At 36.4% G+C, this 19,310-nt stretch overlaps 1 protein-coding gene, 1 long non-coding RNA gene and 1 pseudogene across 7 annotated transcripts; 2 read left to right on the top strand and 1 right to left on the bottom strand.

Moving 5' to 3' along the window:
* The first annotated feature begins 4,539 nt into the window (after window positions 1-4,539).
* Window positions 4,540-6,773, top strand: LOC113342726. Of its 4 annotated transcripts, none has more exons than XR_003356803.1 (5): window positions 4,540-4,906; window positions 5,175-5,273; window positions 6,006-6,024; window positions 6,147-6,301; window positions 6,536-6,773. It is a non-coding gene; the product is annotated as an uncharacterized LOC113342726 (long non-coding RNA). The 4 variants fall into 4 exon arrangements; XR_003356800.1 differs by having other exon boundaries at window positions 5,975-6,024; XR_003356802.1 differs by having other exon boundaries at window positions 5,975-6,024; window positions 6,147-6,430.
* A 2,309-nt stretch (window positions 6,774-9,082) lies between these two features.
* Window positions 9,083-10,941, top strand: LOC113342759 (annotated as a pseudogene).
* Window positions 10,942-11,421: 480 nt separating this feature from the next.
* Window positions 11,422-19,251, bottom strand: LOC113342727 (neurofilament medium polypeptide-like). 3 transcript variants are annotated; one of them, XM_026587167.1, is made up of 11 exons: window positions 19,073-19,251; window positions 15,995-17,916; window positions 15,764-15,901; window positions 14,403-14,474; window positions 14,056-14,097; window positions 13,835-13,924; window positions 13,561-13,671; window positions 13,382-13,471; window positions 13,215-13,294; window positions 12,120-13,117; window positions 11,422-11,742 (listed from the first exon to the last, which is right to left on the bottom strand). In XM_026587167.1, the coding sequence occupies exons 2-10, from the start codon at window positions 17,753-17,755 to the stop codon at window positions 12,397-12,399; spliced, it is 3,105 nt and encodes a 1,034-aa protein (XP_026442952.1). In that variant the 5' UTR covers window positions 17,756-17,916; window positions 19,073-19,251; the 3' UTR covers window positions 11,422-11,742; window positions 12,120-12,396. The 3 variants fall into 3 exon arrangements, with proteins under 3 accessions (XP_026442952.1, XP_026442953.1, XP_026442954.1); XM_026587168.1 differs by having other exon boundaries at window positions 11,422-11,733; XM_026587169.1 differs by having other exon boundaries at window positions 13,385-13,471.
* Window positions 19,252-19,310: the final 59 nt, after the last annotated feature.

Raw genomic sequence — 19,310 nt, 5'->3', positions numbered from 1 at the left:
TCTTTCAACAACTGTGTAATTTAAATAGATTTCCGAGTAAAGCAGTTTCAAAGACACACTTTGGACTAGAATGGCTGGAAACCTAGTTTAAATCACCTTTAAATTATGGCTTTTCAGTTGGAGGTGAGGGCTTACATTCCAAATAACGAAAATTGGATTTGGAAACTATTATTAGTTTATTGGTTTTCCTACATAATCCAAATGGTATTCTTTAACATTCTAACCGTAGTATGAGACTTATTGAAACCGAAAATGTAAATTCGTTAATGATAGCATAATCAGTGGGAGTACGTGCATATATCTGTTCAAGAAATCATGATAATGATCCCTTTATTATATTGTGAATCTTCTCATTATCAGAATGTTAGATAATGAAAGACCACAAATTAGTGATCCAATACTCCATAATATAACTACTGCCAATAAAGAAATTTTTTGATAACAACATGAACCAGCATTAAGAAGGTCTCAACAGAGATTGAAAGAAAGTTATTCATGTTGTTTCAATGATTTTCTTACAAGAATTTATTACATTTTGATATGGAATAGCAAAGACTCAGTTTTAGGTTCACAAATATTGTGTGTAATAATTTTGATTAATGGATTGATGCTATGTGAGAAAAAATCATTGGTTGAAAGTCAAGTCTCGGATATTGTTTAATTGCTCGAAAGACACAAATCAGTTGTATATGAAAGTGGGTCTTTCCGACCTAATACGGCTGTAATAGCAATTTTAAACGGTATAAAGCAAGACTTATTCCAAATATTTTACTCTGAAACGATGCATTGATTATAAATAAGTTTTTCTCTCATGTCAAAGAAAGACTTATTCAGAATTATCATAGTATTATTAGTAGCTCAGTATGACCTAAGAGTTGCATTAATTAAATGTGAAAATAGCCTTTATTAATGATAAATTTTAGTCTACAAATTTTAGAAATCAAAATATGAAATTTAAGCATCCTCCCATAATGGTATATGAAATTCAACAAAACTATAAATATTTCAAGTTTTGGATGAAATTATTACAGATTTATGCATATACCTCAAGATCAGTGGGAGAAATTCATACTCTTGGTCTTGTATGTTAAGACATACTACCTACAAGTAGTGATCTTGACTTTATGCATATCTCTATATTTTTTGAAACAAATGATATTAATGAAGCTTACCATGTGATAGTAATATCATATGGATTACTAAAGCTCTCATATAAGGCATATATCGAATGTTCAAGGAATTTTGAGATAATAACATATTCAACATATTTTATTTCATGTTGGATAGAAGATATAAATTTAATCTTCATTACGTCTTAATTATGATACGAAACTTATAACAAGTTGTTGATATGTTAACTAAATGCCTAAAGAATCGAAGAACAAATTACATGAAAGCTATCAAGAATTTTGAGATACTATTTTAATTTATGTCTTATAATTAGTTAGCAAACCCAACAGAGTTGATTGGGTTTTCAGACTTCAATTTTTGTGGATGTATGGATTCTATAAAGGAAGAATCTATTAATATTAATTCCACAATTGAGTTTGAATATTTATGACTGCGAGACTTAGAGATTTAAGTTTGTCTCTACATTGCTGAAATTTATCGTCTTAGTATCACAGCATTAAAGCACGATATCATACAAAAGGAACAAAACACATGAACCTTGAGTATATATGCGTGAATCAAGAAATTCAGAAACAATAGTTGTTCATGTATCAGTTAAGCACAATTACATTGAGAGATGTACTTATTGAACAATTACATTTTAAGACCTCTTAAGAAAAGAATAAAATCTTAGGTCTGTGGGAGTAATTGATTATTGAATTCAGCTAATTTATGTGCCTGTTTTTGAACACTTTATGAGCTCTTATTAATGTCGTTCTGAATTATTTATGTATCCATGTTTAGTATACACTTACGTAAACGGATGAATGTTAACAGAAATTGTCTTTCTTTTGAAGACATCACTGGACCATTATGATATCCCAATTTAAGGCCTAGTTAAGTAAGTTATTTGTGTTGTGGTACATGGAAGGGAACATGTTGATAACAGGACAATGTGCCACCGCTATGACTCGCATGAGTAGTTTGCTTGATCAAGGTATTATGTTAACCATCAAATTTTGTTTAGCAATTATGCGCGCCTTATGTTTTCTACAATTAACCATAATACAAATTATCACATGGACCAGTGGGAGAATGTAAGAATATTTCTACACATAGAAATATCCTTTTGGGCCATGTAATAACTTGGCTAATAATGAATATTGCTAAACATGTAGGTTACAATTTTGGGATCCTTTCATATTCCCTCTTCCTTGATGGACGGTCGAGATTAAATGAAAATTCTAAATCCTATGAACCTTGGTCCTCCTTCTACCTATAAAAGGAACTCTATAACCATCAAAATTGGGTTCATGAATTGTATTATTATTTCATTACATAAAAAAAAAGGTCAAGAAGGAGAAACTAAGAGTTTCTCAAGGTATTACAACTGCTACAAAGATCATCGGTCATGTATTATGGATTAATACTATAAGGTATTTATCATAAACTCTCTTGCATATTTTATTGTGTGATTATCATTAAGTTCAAGATCCTAAATTATGTATCTATGAAATAAATCTAACATCGAGTCTCACGGAAATCCTTAATGTCAGATTATTGTCGCGCATGCTGTTAGTGGATCATTTCCAACAATCTGCTCGGCCCAATGTGGTCAAAACTTATCGGTATTTACATGTCATCTGTAACATTCATCATGCTTTAGGGGACATATTCTTAGAGAAATGCATGTGAGTTTCATTTCCAAAGAAAAAAGGAATCAACTCCAATTCTCGGTACTTACTCCTATTCGTTGCTAAGTCATCGAATTCTCAATGGTTGGAGAAGCCTATGCTAGTTGAACTTCATATCTATAAATAGCCTACCACTCGATATTCATATCTGCTGAAGAAAATGGACAAGTGGATAACACCGAGTTGCCGTGGTTATCCCTGTTCTGGAAATTCCAATCATGTCGTTTATTACTACCGAGTTGCCATTTATGTTCATACTAACTTTCTGGCAAATTAAATTTTGGTTTATTTAACAGGAGTCTATACAATATGTAAAATAACTTTAGGTGTGAACTCTGCAAATGTACGAAGAACAAGGGGCAGAGTAACTCGTACGCCGTATCATATGCTTGAGTGTGCTACATTACAGCAAACAAAGTGCATGCACCTCTTCTAATGCTATGAAGTGCAGGATGTGGAGAAAATTCACCAATGGTACTCAGTATGGGTTGCGGAGCATAATCAGCACCACAGTTAACCACCGCTTGGAGCTGCTGTGGTGCATTATCAATTGCTGGCACCACAAACAATTCAACTTCGCAGTCCCATTCAAAAAACCGAACACCAGCTCAATCATAGAAAGCTAGCAGGAGTCTAATTTGAATGCAGTAAGGCCTGCTACAGGTAAGCCTGCACCTTCAGCAGCATATACTTCAGGTGATCTTTTAACTGTAAAGTTTATCGCCGCCACCGCATATTCAATAAACCCACCTCCACTAACAAATTATTTTGCATGTTATGAGTTAAATGTTCAAAAAGTTATTAGATAAACTATGAATCACAAGTAATACATACAAGGATACCATAAGTATGCACAAATAAGTATTTCAAACACACAAACACACGCAATAACACAAGATGTAAATGGATACATCAAGTAATAACACAAGATGCACCCAGACACATTTGTGTTACTAAGGTTATTCTTACCAATAAAGGATACACTCAGATACACCAAGCAGTAACATATTAGCTCAATGAACAATCACATGCAATTAAAATCCCCAGATTAATAACTAAACAAAAAAGAAAAAAAACCACTAAAATCAGACGAAAAAACGTACTTATAAAACCCTTGATATCCACGGTGGTACTAGTGTTGGTGGTGGTGGAGGAGATGATTGAGGGAGTTGGTTTTGTTGGGAATGGAGATGGACAAGATGAGTGAGGTGTTTCTGGGGCGGAGATCGTGAAGGGAAGACTGAGAAGGGAAACTGAATGGGGTATAATAGTCAGTTTCTTATAGTATTATAGTTTTTTACAGTCCATTTCTTAGTAGCCAGGAGCGGGAACGAGATCGGAAATGGAAAACGTGAAATTCTACAAAAATGTGATACGAAAAGCGTGTCACGAGCATAAATTAGGTTTTATAATCATACTAATGATTTTCCTACAATATCTCGTTCATTATTTACTTTTTCTTCTCTTGGAGTATTCTAAAGCTAGTTTTGTACTTTTGTATGTCTGCATCCATTCATCTTAGAGGCGGAAGTGTAGGTATTATGTATGCAGTGAGTAGGGGAAGACGTTGGGCTTGGGCTCTGAAGCTAGCCCAAAATAACATGACGTAAGAACGACCCAAACTTAGGGGTGAGCATAAAAACCGGAACCGCGGATTTGACCCGTATCCGTCCGCAAAATTGCGGGTGAAAACCAATCCGCAAGAGTTATGGACCGGACACGGGTGCATTCTCAAATCCGCACGCGGTGCGGTTACGGTTGCGGTTGGGATTTGATAACCGCGGATTACCCGCACCGTAGGACATATAGGGAATTTAGTAAATGTATTAAGGACAATATGGGAAGTTGGAGTTTGATATATAAACATCTTTAGCTTTCGGTGAAACCTAATAGCATCAGTTTTTTTCGAGAGGAAAAGAGACCTAATAGTCTCAGAGAAGAGACTTCGATTCTTCTTCTTCTCTGAGTAAATTAGTTCTCTCATTCATCTTCTTCTCATCACAGATTCACAGTAAATATCCTTCGATTCATCTTCTTCTCATCACAGTAAATTAGTTCTCTCATTCATTCTTCTTCTCTGAGCAGCATCAGCATCAGTAACTGTAAGTAGTTCTCTCATTTTCATTTCTTTTGACTTTCAATGATTATTATATGTTCTAGTGATGTTGATTTCGTTTTAATTGGTTTGGAATTTTCTTAGATGTCAAAATAATTTTGAGTATGTTTGATTTAGGGTTTTCTTAAATTAGTTTTTTCTTCCAATTTAGAGATTTTGGGTGATTTGGTCGGTAAAGACCATTATCAGTGCTGAAAATTAAACCAGTTGTGGGTGTGGATTGTCTAATTCATGTATGTTATTTATGAAACAAGGTAGATCCACGGATTGGAGAGAAGAATCTTCAGGAGAACAGTATTTAAAATCCTTGGGTAGGTGGTGAAGCTTGTATTATCAGTGCTACAATTGTTTGGGTATGATGTTGCTATCTCTGCATTCTGTAACATATCTTCTTATTTGCATTTTGTAATACTGATTTTTTTCCTCCTATGCATGTTGCAAGTCTTTGTAGCCATATATGTATGTAGCTTAGTAGTACAGCTTCTGTGTAAAATGTTATCAAATAGTATACCTTACTAATAAATATGGAAGAATAGTCTTATAGAGAAAAATTGCTGGTGGAGTCATTTAGCTTTAGTGTATCCGCAATTTCCTGTAGTATTTAAGATGTGAATCATGTACATAAGATGGAAAATCATGTGAATACTGATAACTGATTTAGAGTACTTATAGTATTACATATGTGGGTACAGTGTGTACATCATTTTTATTAGATGGTTATTGTTTTCAAAATTAGGTTCCTGCAAACGGTAGCATGATTACATAGCGGCTACTAATATGTATTCATTATAAGATTAGATTTTTTGAATAGCATGTGGGTCGAATTTGAAACTTGGTTTCCTAACATCTCGGCTAATTATATTTATGTCTAGCATCGTATCCAACATTAGAGAGTTTCGGTTAGATCTACCGCTTCACTCATCGATAACTCATATTATTGGTCAGCTTATGCAAATTTATTAATGATGAGCTTTTGTGCCTGCATACTGTAGTTGCATGCCTGTATGATAACTTTCGCAATTTTTACTCTTTTTTTTTGTCCCTTTTCAAATAGCAATCTGACTAATCCATATTGTTGCGAGTAGAAAGCATTCCCTTGGTAAGGTATATCCCAAAAGTGAGCCTTCTTATTTGAGTTGATTTTAACTCTTTTAGTTTATAGATCATTGCATCATTGATTCTGTCAATCTTATTTTTCAATATCTACTGTCAATGGGTATGAACAGGAGAATCTGAGAGCAGATGGCTTCAAGTACTAAGGGACCTTCTATTCCTGTTGACGATCCTGATGAGAGCATGGCTACAGTTAACCCGGCAACCGTCGAGACCTATGGGGCATAACTTTTTGTGTGCAAATTTGACCTGATCAGTTCATTATAGGGTCTGCGTGCATAACTTTCTATTAGTCTCCTTGGAATTTGATTAGTCATAATCAATCTTAAAACTCTGGCTTGTTGTTCCTCAATGTCGATTGGGTCTGCGGTCTAGTTGTGATCAGCCCTTTTAAATGGTCTTTACTAACCAATGCTGATTGGTTTTTGTTTCTTCTTGTTTATTGCTGCCTTATATCTGCCTTATAGTGTTTACTGATTATCTATAACTCCTCATTTTACAGATGCGGCAGAAATCTTGCAGGAAATTCCAGACATATCTATCACGGATTGAATCCAAGGTCTCTTTTTTAGTTTTTGGCATCAGAGATTCATATGGCTTGGCACCAGACTTGTTGCATTTGAATTACTACTCTTTTGTGTTAGCTGTTAACTATCTTATGTCTATTGTTGCTTTTGAATTACTGAATTATAACTCTTTTGTGTTAAAAAAACGTCTGCACTCTAGTTTGTAACTTTCTAATTTCTACACTTAGTTTTTTTTGATGATTCTTGTGATCAAATCCGCGGTTAATCCGCAACCGGCCCGCAAAATCCGCTGATCCGCAAAGGGCAAATCCGCGGATGATTGGGCCGGTCACGGTTTGAATTTCCAAATCCGCAACTTTGACGGTTTGGTTGCGGGTGACCCCTAATCCGCAACCGTCCGTCCGTTGCTCACCCCTACCCAAACTAAATGATACTTCCTCCGTTTTATTTTAGATGGTGTTTTAGAATTATTTTTGTGTTCCACAATACTTGAAAATAGTATCAACTACACGCTTATATTTTTGTCTTGAAACTTTAAATTTATTTTTAAATGCACTAATAGCAATTAATGCTTGAAGACTTTTCTTAAGGGTATTAGTGGAAAATTTTCATATCTCTCTCCATTCCTTAATCTACGTGAAAACTCCAAAAACATCATCTAAAGTGGAACGGAGGAAGTAAGTGATAACAACTCTAGGATTTTAGTACCAAAATTTCATATTATTTTTCTTCTTCTTTCTGTGCAACCGCGCGTCTGCAGTTTCTTCCCTTTCTTCTTCTATACTATCTTTTCTCGTTTCTTATTTCTCTGTTTCTTCCTTCTTTTTTTCCCCTTTCTCTGCTTTCTTTTCCCCTTTCGTCAACTCTCTTTTACTGAGAGATAATATTGAAACGTTTCTCACCGAATAGGAACGCATTTCTATCGTGTTAGGAGCGCGCTCATCGCGAATCTCAGTGAGGAGCGCAAAACCGCGTTTCTCGGTGAGATTTGTGAGGTGGTCGGACGTTCCTGGCTACTAAGGTCCATTTCACCCAAGGACTTGACACGTCAGTCCTCCCTTATAAGTAGCAGTGATTATTTCTCTTGAAAACACAAACATACTGTTTCTTCTCTTCTAATACATCATCAGAATCCCAGAACAGTGTGTTTTTTATCTGAACTTTAAACTTACTGTTTCTTCTCTTCTAATTCGATTACGGTGCTAGAGTTTCATTGATTCTTGAAGGCATAATTCGTTAACCCATGATCAATAGTAAGTACAAAATAAAAACTACATACTGAATTTTCAAGTCTGCTCATGCCAATTTTATATATTGGGTTACGAGTTATTTTTCTCATTCGTACCTATTTGAATAATAGGTATGAGCGGGCTCGAAAATGTAATGGGCAGATTTTGTTTTAACCCCTCGAGTAGCTTTAGAAAATTCTCTTTTGACTTTTGAATGTTGTGTATTTGTATAAACATGTGACATACAAATCAGTCTCTTTGTTTATATATGCATAGGAGCTAGAAATGGTAGTTTTTGGATGCGGTAGTCATTTGTCTAGAGGTAGTTCAAAATTTATTTTCTTAGCAAGAGAAAATGGTCAATTTGGTATACATTTTATTGTTCAACAATGCTTTGTCCAGCGGAAGTGAATCTCGCAGGATATACCGTGTGAGGAGGGGAGAGGGTCCCATTTCCTAACTCAGCCCGCTACTAACCCAAGTGTTAAGAATCGCTCCCTTCTCAACAATTGGATCTGATCCACCGGATTTCTCACGGGAATAGTGGCGGTATGAGTAGCATTACTCTTTATTGTTAGGGACTGGGCAGTGACATAAAGTATATCATTTACTCTTGATATATGTCCTCCACCTCCACCTCCTCGAGTGTAGTGCGGCCACCTCCACCTTCACCTCCTCTACCTCCAGCTACAAGAAATTGCAGTTGTAGAGGCAGCAGAAGTGAGTGTTGTTGAATAGATAAATGTACTTTGCAAGGCTTCTGAAGCTGTAGATGAGCAAGGAGTTGAGAAATGGAAAGTCTCTATTATATAGAATCGCTTCACAAAAGAACCATAACCATCTAATAGGGAAACAGAAAGCTACAGAACTGCAGTCCAGAAGTGATCACTTACACCTCTTTGATTTGTAGATTTTACAAACAACTTAAATGATAGGAAGAAGACCTGCAGTTTCGCATTTTAATGCTCTACTGTGTGTACTTCTTGTTTTTAGATGCGAGTTGTATACTACTTTCAGATTCTTGAAGTAGAATATACCAATAACAACAGAGCTTCAGCAACAAATCTTGATTCTTGAAGCCTAAACAATTTTCTCTTTACATTTGCATTTCTAGATAATTACTGGCAACAACAACCACAGTGAATGTGTATATCATTATTGTGGCTGAGACGAGCCGACCCATGTTTTAGTTGGGAATATAGCACAGCATTATTGCGATTGTAATAAAGACTATTGTTGTTGTCCATCTTATCTTTTCAATATTATAACTCTCTGAAACCTTACAGTCCTCAACGAGCATATAACCTCACAAGTTGTGCCTATCAATGGAAAAATGCATTTGGCTGATAATCGTAATCACACTTTGGTTTTGTGCAATCCTAAAATGTGTAATCAATCTCCTGAAAACCCCTACAAAGTTACCACCTGGTCCTATTTCAATCCCAATCATAACAAACTTCCAGTGGCTCAGAAAATCATTTGCAGACTTACACCATGTTTGTTTACTCCTGACTCATCTGAGTCGTCTGGATCTGAGTGAAATCACCTGACTCATCTGAATCCGAGTCGATATGTTTGTTTTGAGTCAGATCTGACTCATCTGACTCGGAAATAAGTGAGTCAGTGGTTTGGTCCCATGAATCAGGAGTATTTTGTTACCTGACTCAAATGAGTCCGAGTCAGGGGTTATGTCTGAGTCAGAGGTCGAGTCAGATCTGACTCAAAATGGAAAACAAACGGTCTGACTGCTGACTCGGTCCGAGTCAGGAGTTGACTCAGATTCAGACGCCGAGTCAGCTGCAAACAAACAAGTTCTTAGAACCAACTGTTAGAAAGCTGAAAACAAAATATGGACCTATCTTAACTTTATCTATCGGTCATCGTAAATCAATCTTCATTACAACCTCAAGTCTGGCTCATGAAGCCTTGATCGGAAATGGAGCAGTTTTTGCTGCCCTTCCACCGGAAGCAGCAACGCTGAAAAGATTTTCAAGTAACAAACATAATATCAGTGCTTCTGATGGTCCTTTATGGAGACTACTCCGGAGAAATCTTAGTCTTCAGATTTTTTTTTTCTAAACTTTTATCCCAGATTGACTAAAATAATTTTCAAGAAAAAATGGGAAGAAATGAATATGCTGAGAACTGACCAACAAAAGGTGCTAATTCCTTTAATTAGATCAAGAAAAGAAGAACAACTGAAGAAGAAAACGTGTGAAAATCATGAGAAAGTTTTAGGTTTATGTTATGTTGATTCATTACTGAATCTTGAATTACCTGATGAAGGTGGCAGAAAATTGACACAAGATGAAATTGTTACTTTATGTTCTGAGTTTCTCACTGCAGGTGCTGGTACTACATCAACAGCTTTACAATGGGTTATGGCTAATTTAGTGAAACATCAAGACATTCAATCCAAATTATATGATGAAATCAGAAAAATATCAGATGGTGATGAGACCAAAGAAGAAGATTTAAAAGAACTGCCGTATTTGAGAGCTGTAATTCTGGAGGGACTTAGAAGGCATCCACCAAGCCCTTTTGTTCTACCTCATGCAGTTACTCAGGATGTAGGGTTAGATGCATATGTCATACCGAAAGAAACTACGGTGAATGTCATGGTTGCAGAAATCGGGTGGGATTCAAAAGTATGGGAAGATCCAATGGTGTTTTAACCTGAGAGATTTTTGAATGAAGATGGCAGTGTGAATGAAGAATTATCAGATGTAACAGGGAACAAAGAGATTAACATGATACCATTTGGAGCTGGGAGAAGAATGTGTCCTGCTTCAGGTTTGGCATTGCTTCATTTTCAGTATCTTGTTGCTAACTTCATCAAGGAATTCAAGTGGACGGCTAAGGTTGGGGATGATATAGATTTGTCAGAGAAACAGGAGTTTACTGTTGTCATGAAGAATCCATTGTGGGCTCATGTTTCTCCAAGGGAAAATTAGCTAGTGTTTTAAGTTTAGGTGATTATCATTGCCACTACCCCTGTTCTGGGTAAATGAATCATGGGGGTGAATGGAAAGAATACTTGGGAATAAATATACTGCAACCTGCCCAACAGGTGAACTGAAACTGTTGGCTTCGCCCAGATAAAGTAGAAAGCATTAGAGCAGAGAGCAATAGATTCGATATATTCTCTTACGGTGCTAACTATTGGTAAAATATGGAAAGCTAGAAACTGAACCAGTCTCAACTTAGCAACAAAATGTTTCTGTAAGAGCAACTGTTGAATCTAAATGCCTCTTTAAGAGCAACAACAACTAAATCAAGATAGTCTTTTAAGAGAAAAAAATGTGAATCAAGATAGCTCTTTAAGATAAAAAAATCTGAGTGTAATAGCTATTTAAGAGCAAAAATCTGAATTAAGGCAAAATCTTTATCCGGAAAGCTCTCTTCAGAGTGTAACTAGCTCCTTAACAACTGTATAATCTGTCCAACTATTTTGTTACTAGACTGTTGTTGTCATGTCTATAGCATACCCAGTTGATACGAACCACACACCTAATTTATTGTTTGGTCTGCAGGTTGATCTTATGGTTTGTGGGTTCTACTTGGTTAAAGACAAATGTACCAACCCTTATCAATTTGCGAAACCAAATCCAAATTACGCTGGAACTAGTGAGTGAACATGAGAAGAAAGCATTTTCATGATGTATTATTCGCATTTTTACTGCATATACTAAATTATGGCCCTTCTAGATTCACAAGTCGAGATGCAGTATGCTATTTTTCTCACTTTATGAACACATAACATAACAACAAAGTAAGATCCTCAAATTAAAAACTAACTTGGCAAAATGCTAACCTCAGTAAGACCTTTAAGACCAAATACTAAAAGAGCAACTAGCTGTTTAGTGACTCTAGTCCGATAACAGAGTTTCAGGAGCTCCAAATTTCAGCAACTAATCAAGAAGCATAAACAACTTTCAGATTACCTGCAACAACTACGAAAGTGAATGTGAATATAAGATTATTATGGAAGTGGTTTAGAGCTTGACTTCAAATTTATAGACAAAGAGGAAGGAAAAAATAAAATCAATCCCCAAATTTAATCATCAAGGTTGTAATTCTACGAAACATTTCTATCATGGAAGTCTGGCATGACTGCAAGCATGTACAGAGCACTACTTAATTATAAACATGACTTCTGATATTTTCAAAAAACCTCATAGATCGGATGATCCTATTAGTTTATTGAAAAAACAATGACAGAAAAGTTAACTAAACTTGTATGTAGAAAGATGCAGAACACGATTTTCACTCTAATTCACGGAATACATCAAAAATGTTCGAACAAGAATGCAACACAGTAGCTCTTTACCTCACTTGCACATAAAAAGGAACGATAACATAATCCTGCTTCTTTGCTTCGGCTTCTTCCTCATGTTTCAGTTATTCCATCCATGGCTGCATTTTTACAATATTTGTCAAAGAAGAGTGGAGTACCCAAATACCATCCTTCTTTGAAATCTGGAAGACTTCGAAAATGTGAGACCGTCGTTTACAAGAGTACAACTATCCAAAAATGGCATCTACTAAATTTAACGCTATGTATGACAAGCCACTAGACCAAATAAAAAACCACTATCTACAAATCCTCATTTGGGGAATCTAGACATGTACTGGTCATGGTCAACATAGCCCACTGCCACAGTTTTATCCCCATAGAGTCGTCCATGTAGGCAGTGTGCTGCTACAAACGAGGTTTCTGTTCTTGCATACTCCACAAGAATGCACCCTACTTCAAAATCATCAGTCATGTCGATGTTTTTGTTATTGTCTTGGGTAGTTGAATCCTTTGCACAAGAAGTATCATTCAATGCTATCAAAGCTTCCTGCAATTCAAGGCCTGCTTCTTCTAGTTTCATTTCTTCCTCCTCAACGGCTGTACTGTTTTCAGTGCAAGAGTTGCTACGCAAAGGAAAATCATCACTACTGTTAATAGTTTGCGAAAATTGATTTTTGCTTTTATCTAGTTGGGAGGGGGATTTTTGAAATACTGTATCACAGCCAAGGTCACTTGTAGGAACAATAGTATCCAGATTATCTTCCTCATTTTCGGCATGGCAAGGACTACAATTTGCTGCATCTGCCCCATCTACTAGGGTTTCTCTGACATCACCTAGAGCCGCTGGTCCACTAGTTTCTCCAAAGTTCGGATCAACTTCTACACCTGTGGGCTCCACTTTCTTCAGGCTACATCTATCCTCTATTTGAGGTGAAGAACTCACCAGACTAGCCAGATTGATGATTTCACCAGGAGCTGCGGTGGGCCTGTTAACATTCCTTACAATATTAATAGATTTTACGGTGCCATACCTGCATAAAAGAGAGGGGTTAAAATGTACCGAAGTGAAACCAAGTAAAAGTGTCGCAGTTGAATTAATTATCACGGAACAAATTATGGGAGAGAGACCTTGCACACTCCAAGCGTACATCTTCCAACACTTCTTCCACTTCTTGTCCCGATAGAGTTGATAGTTCCTCCTCATTCAACTACATGTGTATGTAAACCTTGTTGTTAGAAAAGCAGGTCCAGCTAGCATATGATTGTAACACGATAATTAGCTCTGAAAACACTACCACATTTTGTAGCTTCAGAACTTTTGTGGCCTTCGAAAGTAGAGGCTTTGCATGCTCAGGAATCGCATAATGTGGTGGCTCTTCAATGTCCTGATTAAAACAAAGAAACAACAAACTAAAAAAGATGTACCATACTTGAGACTTTCTTTAACAAGAACGAAAAAAGTGGTGATCATTACCCCATCAATAGATGCATCAGGAGTAGCTTGGACAACAGTTAAGACTTCCCCTCCTAACTTCATCCCATTTAATCCAGCACATGCTTTGAGAGTAATTGTCTTGTCCACATACTGAAGCATAAGATTGCCCAAAGGATCACCAAAATTCTTAGGTCACACTAAATTGGCAATTGACCATAATAGATATTGGTTAACTAAGGTGGGGGAAATAAAAAAGAAAAGAAAAGAAGCCACAACTATGGTTTAGAAAAGCAACCATAGCTATGTTTTATACCTCTAAAAAAGCACATGCTTCACTGGCAGATTCATTAACCTCAAAATGATAAGCTCTCAATGCTCCAAAGGCACTAGCAATCTCCTTTACCTGGAAACAGCATCATGTTAGCATAGACACGTCGTCTAGGTTATAGAAAATCTACACAACATCGAAGGGCATTGATGAGAAAGAAAAAAGATATTCTGAGAATGAACAATATCCTATATGTGATAACTTACCATATCAGATGAAAGAACCTTCGCAATTCCACCAACAAATATCTACAACCAGAAACATGTAAAAGGAAAAGTTCATTAAGGATTCTCCCGCAAGCATGTGAAAAAACAAACAGCCCGATCTTCAATGATAGAGTGCTATTATAGCATACTTCAAAACTAATAAAAACATCAAGTGCAAAACACCTTCAAACTTTCGCCTCATCATACCTAATGAGGCATAAACATGATGAAACAGCAAAGGGTGATTCATATTCAGGCAAAAGTACCAAATAAAGAACCATAATTATCAATCAAGTTAATTAGTATAATTAGAGACCGCAGTTACTACGCCTAGCACCAATGCATACCTTGTTTGGTGAGTCCTTTACGACGTCAGACATTTCATCAACAACTGCCATTGGCTTCTGTGAGACACCAGTCTGCATGAAAATAGCAACTTTCTGAAAACCTACTAGATGAATGATAACCACAAGTTAACCTCAAAAACTGAAATGTAGATTACTATTGTTGCTTCCTCCTTAAAAATACAGTAAAGGAATAAATGACTATACATTATGCATTTATATTCTAATTATATCCACGATTGACTTCAGAAAGTGCTATGTACCAATATAGATTCCTATTAATACTTCATGACTTCCCAGCAAAGCTATAAATCAAATACATAAAAAAACTGATACAGTATAAGGAGACACGCAATCAATGTGCTCCCCGTCAAATTTCAGATCAAATATCGAAAGTTCAAAGTTCAAACAACACACAAACACGGCATCTAAAGTTTTAACCTGTGTTAACATAAAGAACAATATGGTAGCTCCACTGGAGTTAATAAAAATTATCACATGATTGTCACTCTGATGCTGGGACGAGGAAATCATATAAGATGCTATGTTCGTCTACAGTTCTACAATATCATGCTTTGATATAGTTGCTAGGTTAAGAGTTTGTTTTGTTGCTGGTGGCACAGATCATTCACAATTACTACAAAAATGATAGTGAAAGAAGAAATTAGCAACTCTACCAGAAGTGTTGTCATATTGCCAGCTTACACGAGAATAAGATGATGAACTCTGTCTATAAACACAAGTCTTAATCAGAATTCAAATTTCCTGGCTAAGGGCCCACTTAGATGACATATAAAATATATCTAGGTAAAATATATATCACTATAAACCACAAGATAGTGCCAGGACCAATACACCAACAATCATAATTCAGCAGCATTTCAAGAATGTGAACTAATTACTAATCAACAAAAAGAAACTTTACATTTTTAGTATCCAAAGAGGCACAAAAGGCAAGAACCAAGATGCCATGACAGTGTCACATGGCATAAAAATGCTTCACTCTTCTATTAGAATCCACAAGAACACATTTGCTTCGGGGGGGTGCGTTAGTTTGTCTCATGAATTTAGTAATAAAAGTTTAAAAGACGACCTTGACCTCATATAGACCTCTTATCCGGATTGACTTATCATATCTTTGTTTTTGTCTCATCAACTAAACCAGTACACTTTCCTAGCCAACCTCAAGGTGCAAAATTACAAGCCTAGGATCTTCTATGTGTCAACCAAGATGGAAAGAAACAGAAAGATGATGTCATGGAAAAAGATAACATAACATAACAAAAATATTAAATAATGAATTGGAAATATTATTACTTACTAAAGTAGAAATAAAAAGAACAAGACATAATTAGCAATCTTACTGCTGATTCCGCGAAGTCCTTCGGGCGTCTAACTTTGAGAATAGATCCAGAGAAGAGTCTACCATCAAAAGAGAGGGCTGTTGTGGCATCTTCTGGTGTAAGAAATTCCACAAGAGCTTGCCGCTTCTCTTTATTCATCTAATATGCACCACACATACAGCCATTGAAATGCCAATAAGAAGAAGAGAAAATTAATTTCTTTTTGTAAATGAAAAAAGAAAGTCCACTTACAGAACAGTGAATGCATGGCAGGGTTCCTTGAATGTGATAAGCATCTGATGACAGAAAGAAGTTATTGAAACACTCCATTACATATTTATCAGAGGCTGAAGTTGGTACATTCTCCACAAGGAGCCTTCTCCTTGGAGATGTTGGTTGAACGTTATCAGCAGTGGAATTCTTTGACGCTGATAGGGTGCTTGAGGAAGACCCAGAAGATACAGCTTTTTTCGTTGCTGAATTTGATTTAACAAGAACAGCAGGCACCTCATTTACACTGGAGGATAAGATTTGATCAGAGTTTTGTATGTTTGAGACCATGGAACCAGCAGAGCTTATGTCAGTTCCTGTAGATGGGAGATCCCAACCAGCACTTTTCCTCTCTGGAGAACGGGCAGTAGGAGAAGGCGTCTTAACAGCAGAGTCCGTTCTTCTCTTCCTAGGGGAATAGCCACCAAGCCTACTTTCATGCCCACCATGACGATGATAATGACTACTTCCATACCCACTATTGCTTGACATTTTATTCTTATCAGAATCAGGATACGACTTCCTAGATGACTCATGCTCCCGCTCCTGATAAGAAGTACGCTTGTGAGCCCTAGGCAAATCAGAAATTGACATCCTATCTTTATCCCTTTTTTCACGACTCCTTGACCTTCTTCTTTTTGGCCTCTCTTCATCATAGTGAGATGGAGATGACTCCCTTCTACCTTTTCTTCCCACAGTTTCTGAGTCATATCTTTTTCCCGAATCGTGTTTCTTTACAGCATTCCCGTCTACCTCAGAACTATCCTTCTCATCACCACCTGGGCGTTGCTTTCTTTTAGTTTCAGTGTCAGATTTCCTCTTTTCTGTGCCTGAAGATGTCTCCTTTCTCCGAGAGCTCTTCTCTGGTTGAACTTCAACGTCAGCTCTTGATATCTCATCATTTCTGCTTTTGGAATGACTCGATTTATCATTTCTATCCGCTTTAGCTTTACTTTCCATATCTTTATCAGGTTTATTCTCTGAAACATCAGTTGATCTCTCCTCTTTTCTACTTCCACGGTGACATTGTGTTTTATTTTTGTCCCCTTTAGCTCCATTTCTTAATTCTTTGTTAGATTCAACCTCCATGTCATCTCTTGATATCTCCTCGTTTCTGATTCTGTAATGACGAGATTTTTCATTTTTATCCCTTTTACCTGTACTTTTTGTAACTTTGTCAGGCTCATTCTCCAAGTTATCTTTTAATCTCTCCTCATTTCTGCTTCGGTGATGACTATGTTTTTCCTTCTTATCCCCTTCAACTCTACTTGTCGTATCTTTCTCAGTTTTATTTTCTAACTCAGCTGTAACTTCCTCATTTCTACTACTGACACGACTACCTATTTCACTCTTCTCCTCTTTAGTCCTCTCACTGACCTCTTTGTCTAGTTTCTCCGCCACTAAGTAGCTTTTAGCATCAAAATTTACATTATCTTTTCTACCTAACTGGTCCTCCTCCACAGAGGTACTCTCATGTTCCCTTGTGGAACTGATCTTCTCACTATCGTCTGAAGCTTTAGTCTTGATTTTTTCATGAGCTTCACCGAGTTCAGAATGATTTGGAATTGTTACATCATTTTCCTTCACCAAAAGATTCTCTGACTCTTCAGCTTCCGCTTCTGAACTTGATTTATTCTTTCTCCTTCTCAGCATAATCTCCTCGAATGTGAAAGGTCTTGTTCGGGCTGAAGTGCCCTCATTCCCATTCTCATGCTTTTCCTTTTTCGGACTAATTCTGGTCATACCTCTGGAACCTTGAATGTTGCTAAAAATGATATTTGAGAATAACTGACCAGCCAACCCAAAGACAATCAGCAAAACCCTCTCCAAAAGAAACACTTCCGTGTATCACTGAGTGGCTGTTCCTTTCCAAAGTTGAACCTAGCAAATACGAGAACAAGTCCCTGTCCATCCAAATAGCTAAATGGTCAAAACCAATGCAGCGTTTTTGACAAGTCTAATATTTAAAATATATGGAAAAGCAAACTCTACAGATTGCATCTGCAGTTGGAAATAGTATTGAAAGTTGAATACTTATATTGTACCTAAACTTGTTGACTAATGTCTGTTGGCTTACGTAGTCTCCAAAAAGGCTACACAAACAATGTTTCAAAAGACAGGGCAACCAAAACAAATGCCCTGAGCCTGTAATATAATAGTGTTCTGCAGGTAATGATAAAGCAGAGAACAATGGCATGGAAATAGAAAGGCCAAGTTGACAATAAAGCACAAGATGATAAATGGTACGGAGATAACAGGCTAGCACTGCGCAAAACATTCTTTTTTTTATAAAAGTAGAGTTGCAAAGATATACCAATATGTAGCTCTCTGATACCAATCGCTCTTAGTTGTACCATTTAAACTAAAAGTCCAAAACACGAATGGACTTATTCCCATGGAACGACATAGCATTCTTTTAGAAACTTAATCTGAACTCAGGTAATAGGTCATTAGGTCGCCTCAATCCAATTATGAAAAAAAAGCTTCTCATTATACCCCTTTTCTCTCTTTTATGCTTCTCTATGACTCAGACCTCATGCCCAATTTAGTGAACTCATGTTAACCTTACACAACTGACAATTCCGATTTCAGTGATACGAAAGATGAAGCTAAAATAATACTCTACTTGGTAACATAAGAAGCATTTGAAACTAGGTAGCGTCTATTGTACTTTAACGAGTTGGATTTGATGCGAATGAACATATCGGATAACATCAATACCACCAATTTGGTGATTACTTTCAACACCAATACAACTATATCACCAAATTGGAATCTTTTTCTTAGACAGAAGTGCAATACATCTATTTTATTATTTACCTCGATTATATAAAATCAGTTCATCCATAAACTAGAATCAAGCTAATTGCACAATTAATCAGAAAAAAAATCATCAAAAATAACCTAAACCTAGTTCATATGACTGTCTAAATCAATCTAATTCTGAAAAATCCCCAAGTGCTTTCAACTTTTTGAAACCCTAACTTACAAATTTTATAAGATTCTAACACATATTCTCAAATTAAAAGACGAATAGGAAGATAAAACGATTCAGCTTACCTTTCTAGTCAGCCATTTTCATCGAAATTCCTCTTCTCTATGACTGAAAAAGCTGGTATTGCTTTTAGTTTTAGAGAAGAAGAAGGTGGTGGCGGTGGACTGGTGATGGTGTTAGGTTTCAGCTCGTCGCTGGCTCTATCAAGGAGGAGGATAAAAACACTTTCCAAGGCAGTAGAAGAGATGAATATGGTTCGAAGGGAAAACAATAAAAACAAAACGAAATAAAATTAAAAAATAT

The sequence above is a fragment of the Papaver somniferum genome, unplaced genomic scaffold (assembly GCF_003573695.1).
Source record: "Papaver somniferum cultivar HN1 unplaced genomic scaffold, ASM357369v1 unplaced-scaffold_47, whole genome shotgun sequence".
In the NCBI taxonomy this organism is placed as follows: Eukaryota; Viridiplantae; Streptophyta; class Magnoliopsida; order Ranunculales; family Papaveraceae; genus Papaver; species Papaver somniferum.
The sequence above is the reverse complement of the archived record's forward strand: the minus strand, read 5'-3'. Positions and strand labels throughout refer to the sequence as shown.

Coding starts and splice junctions, on each gene's coding strand:
- LOC113342727 (XM_026587167.1), bottom strand. CDS start 17,755: ATGACCAGAATTAGTCCGAAAAAGGAAAAGCATGAGAATGGGAATGAG. Junction 14,475..15,763: donor AGGACTTCGCGGAATCAGCA/GTAAGATTGCTA, acceptor ATTTTCATGCAG/ACTGGTGTCTCACAGAAGCC. Junction 13,295..13,381: donor TTCTGAAGCTACAAAATGTG/GTAGTGTTTTCA, acceptor ATACACATGTAG/TTGAATGAGGAGGAACTATC.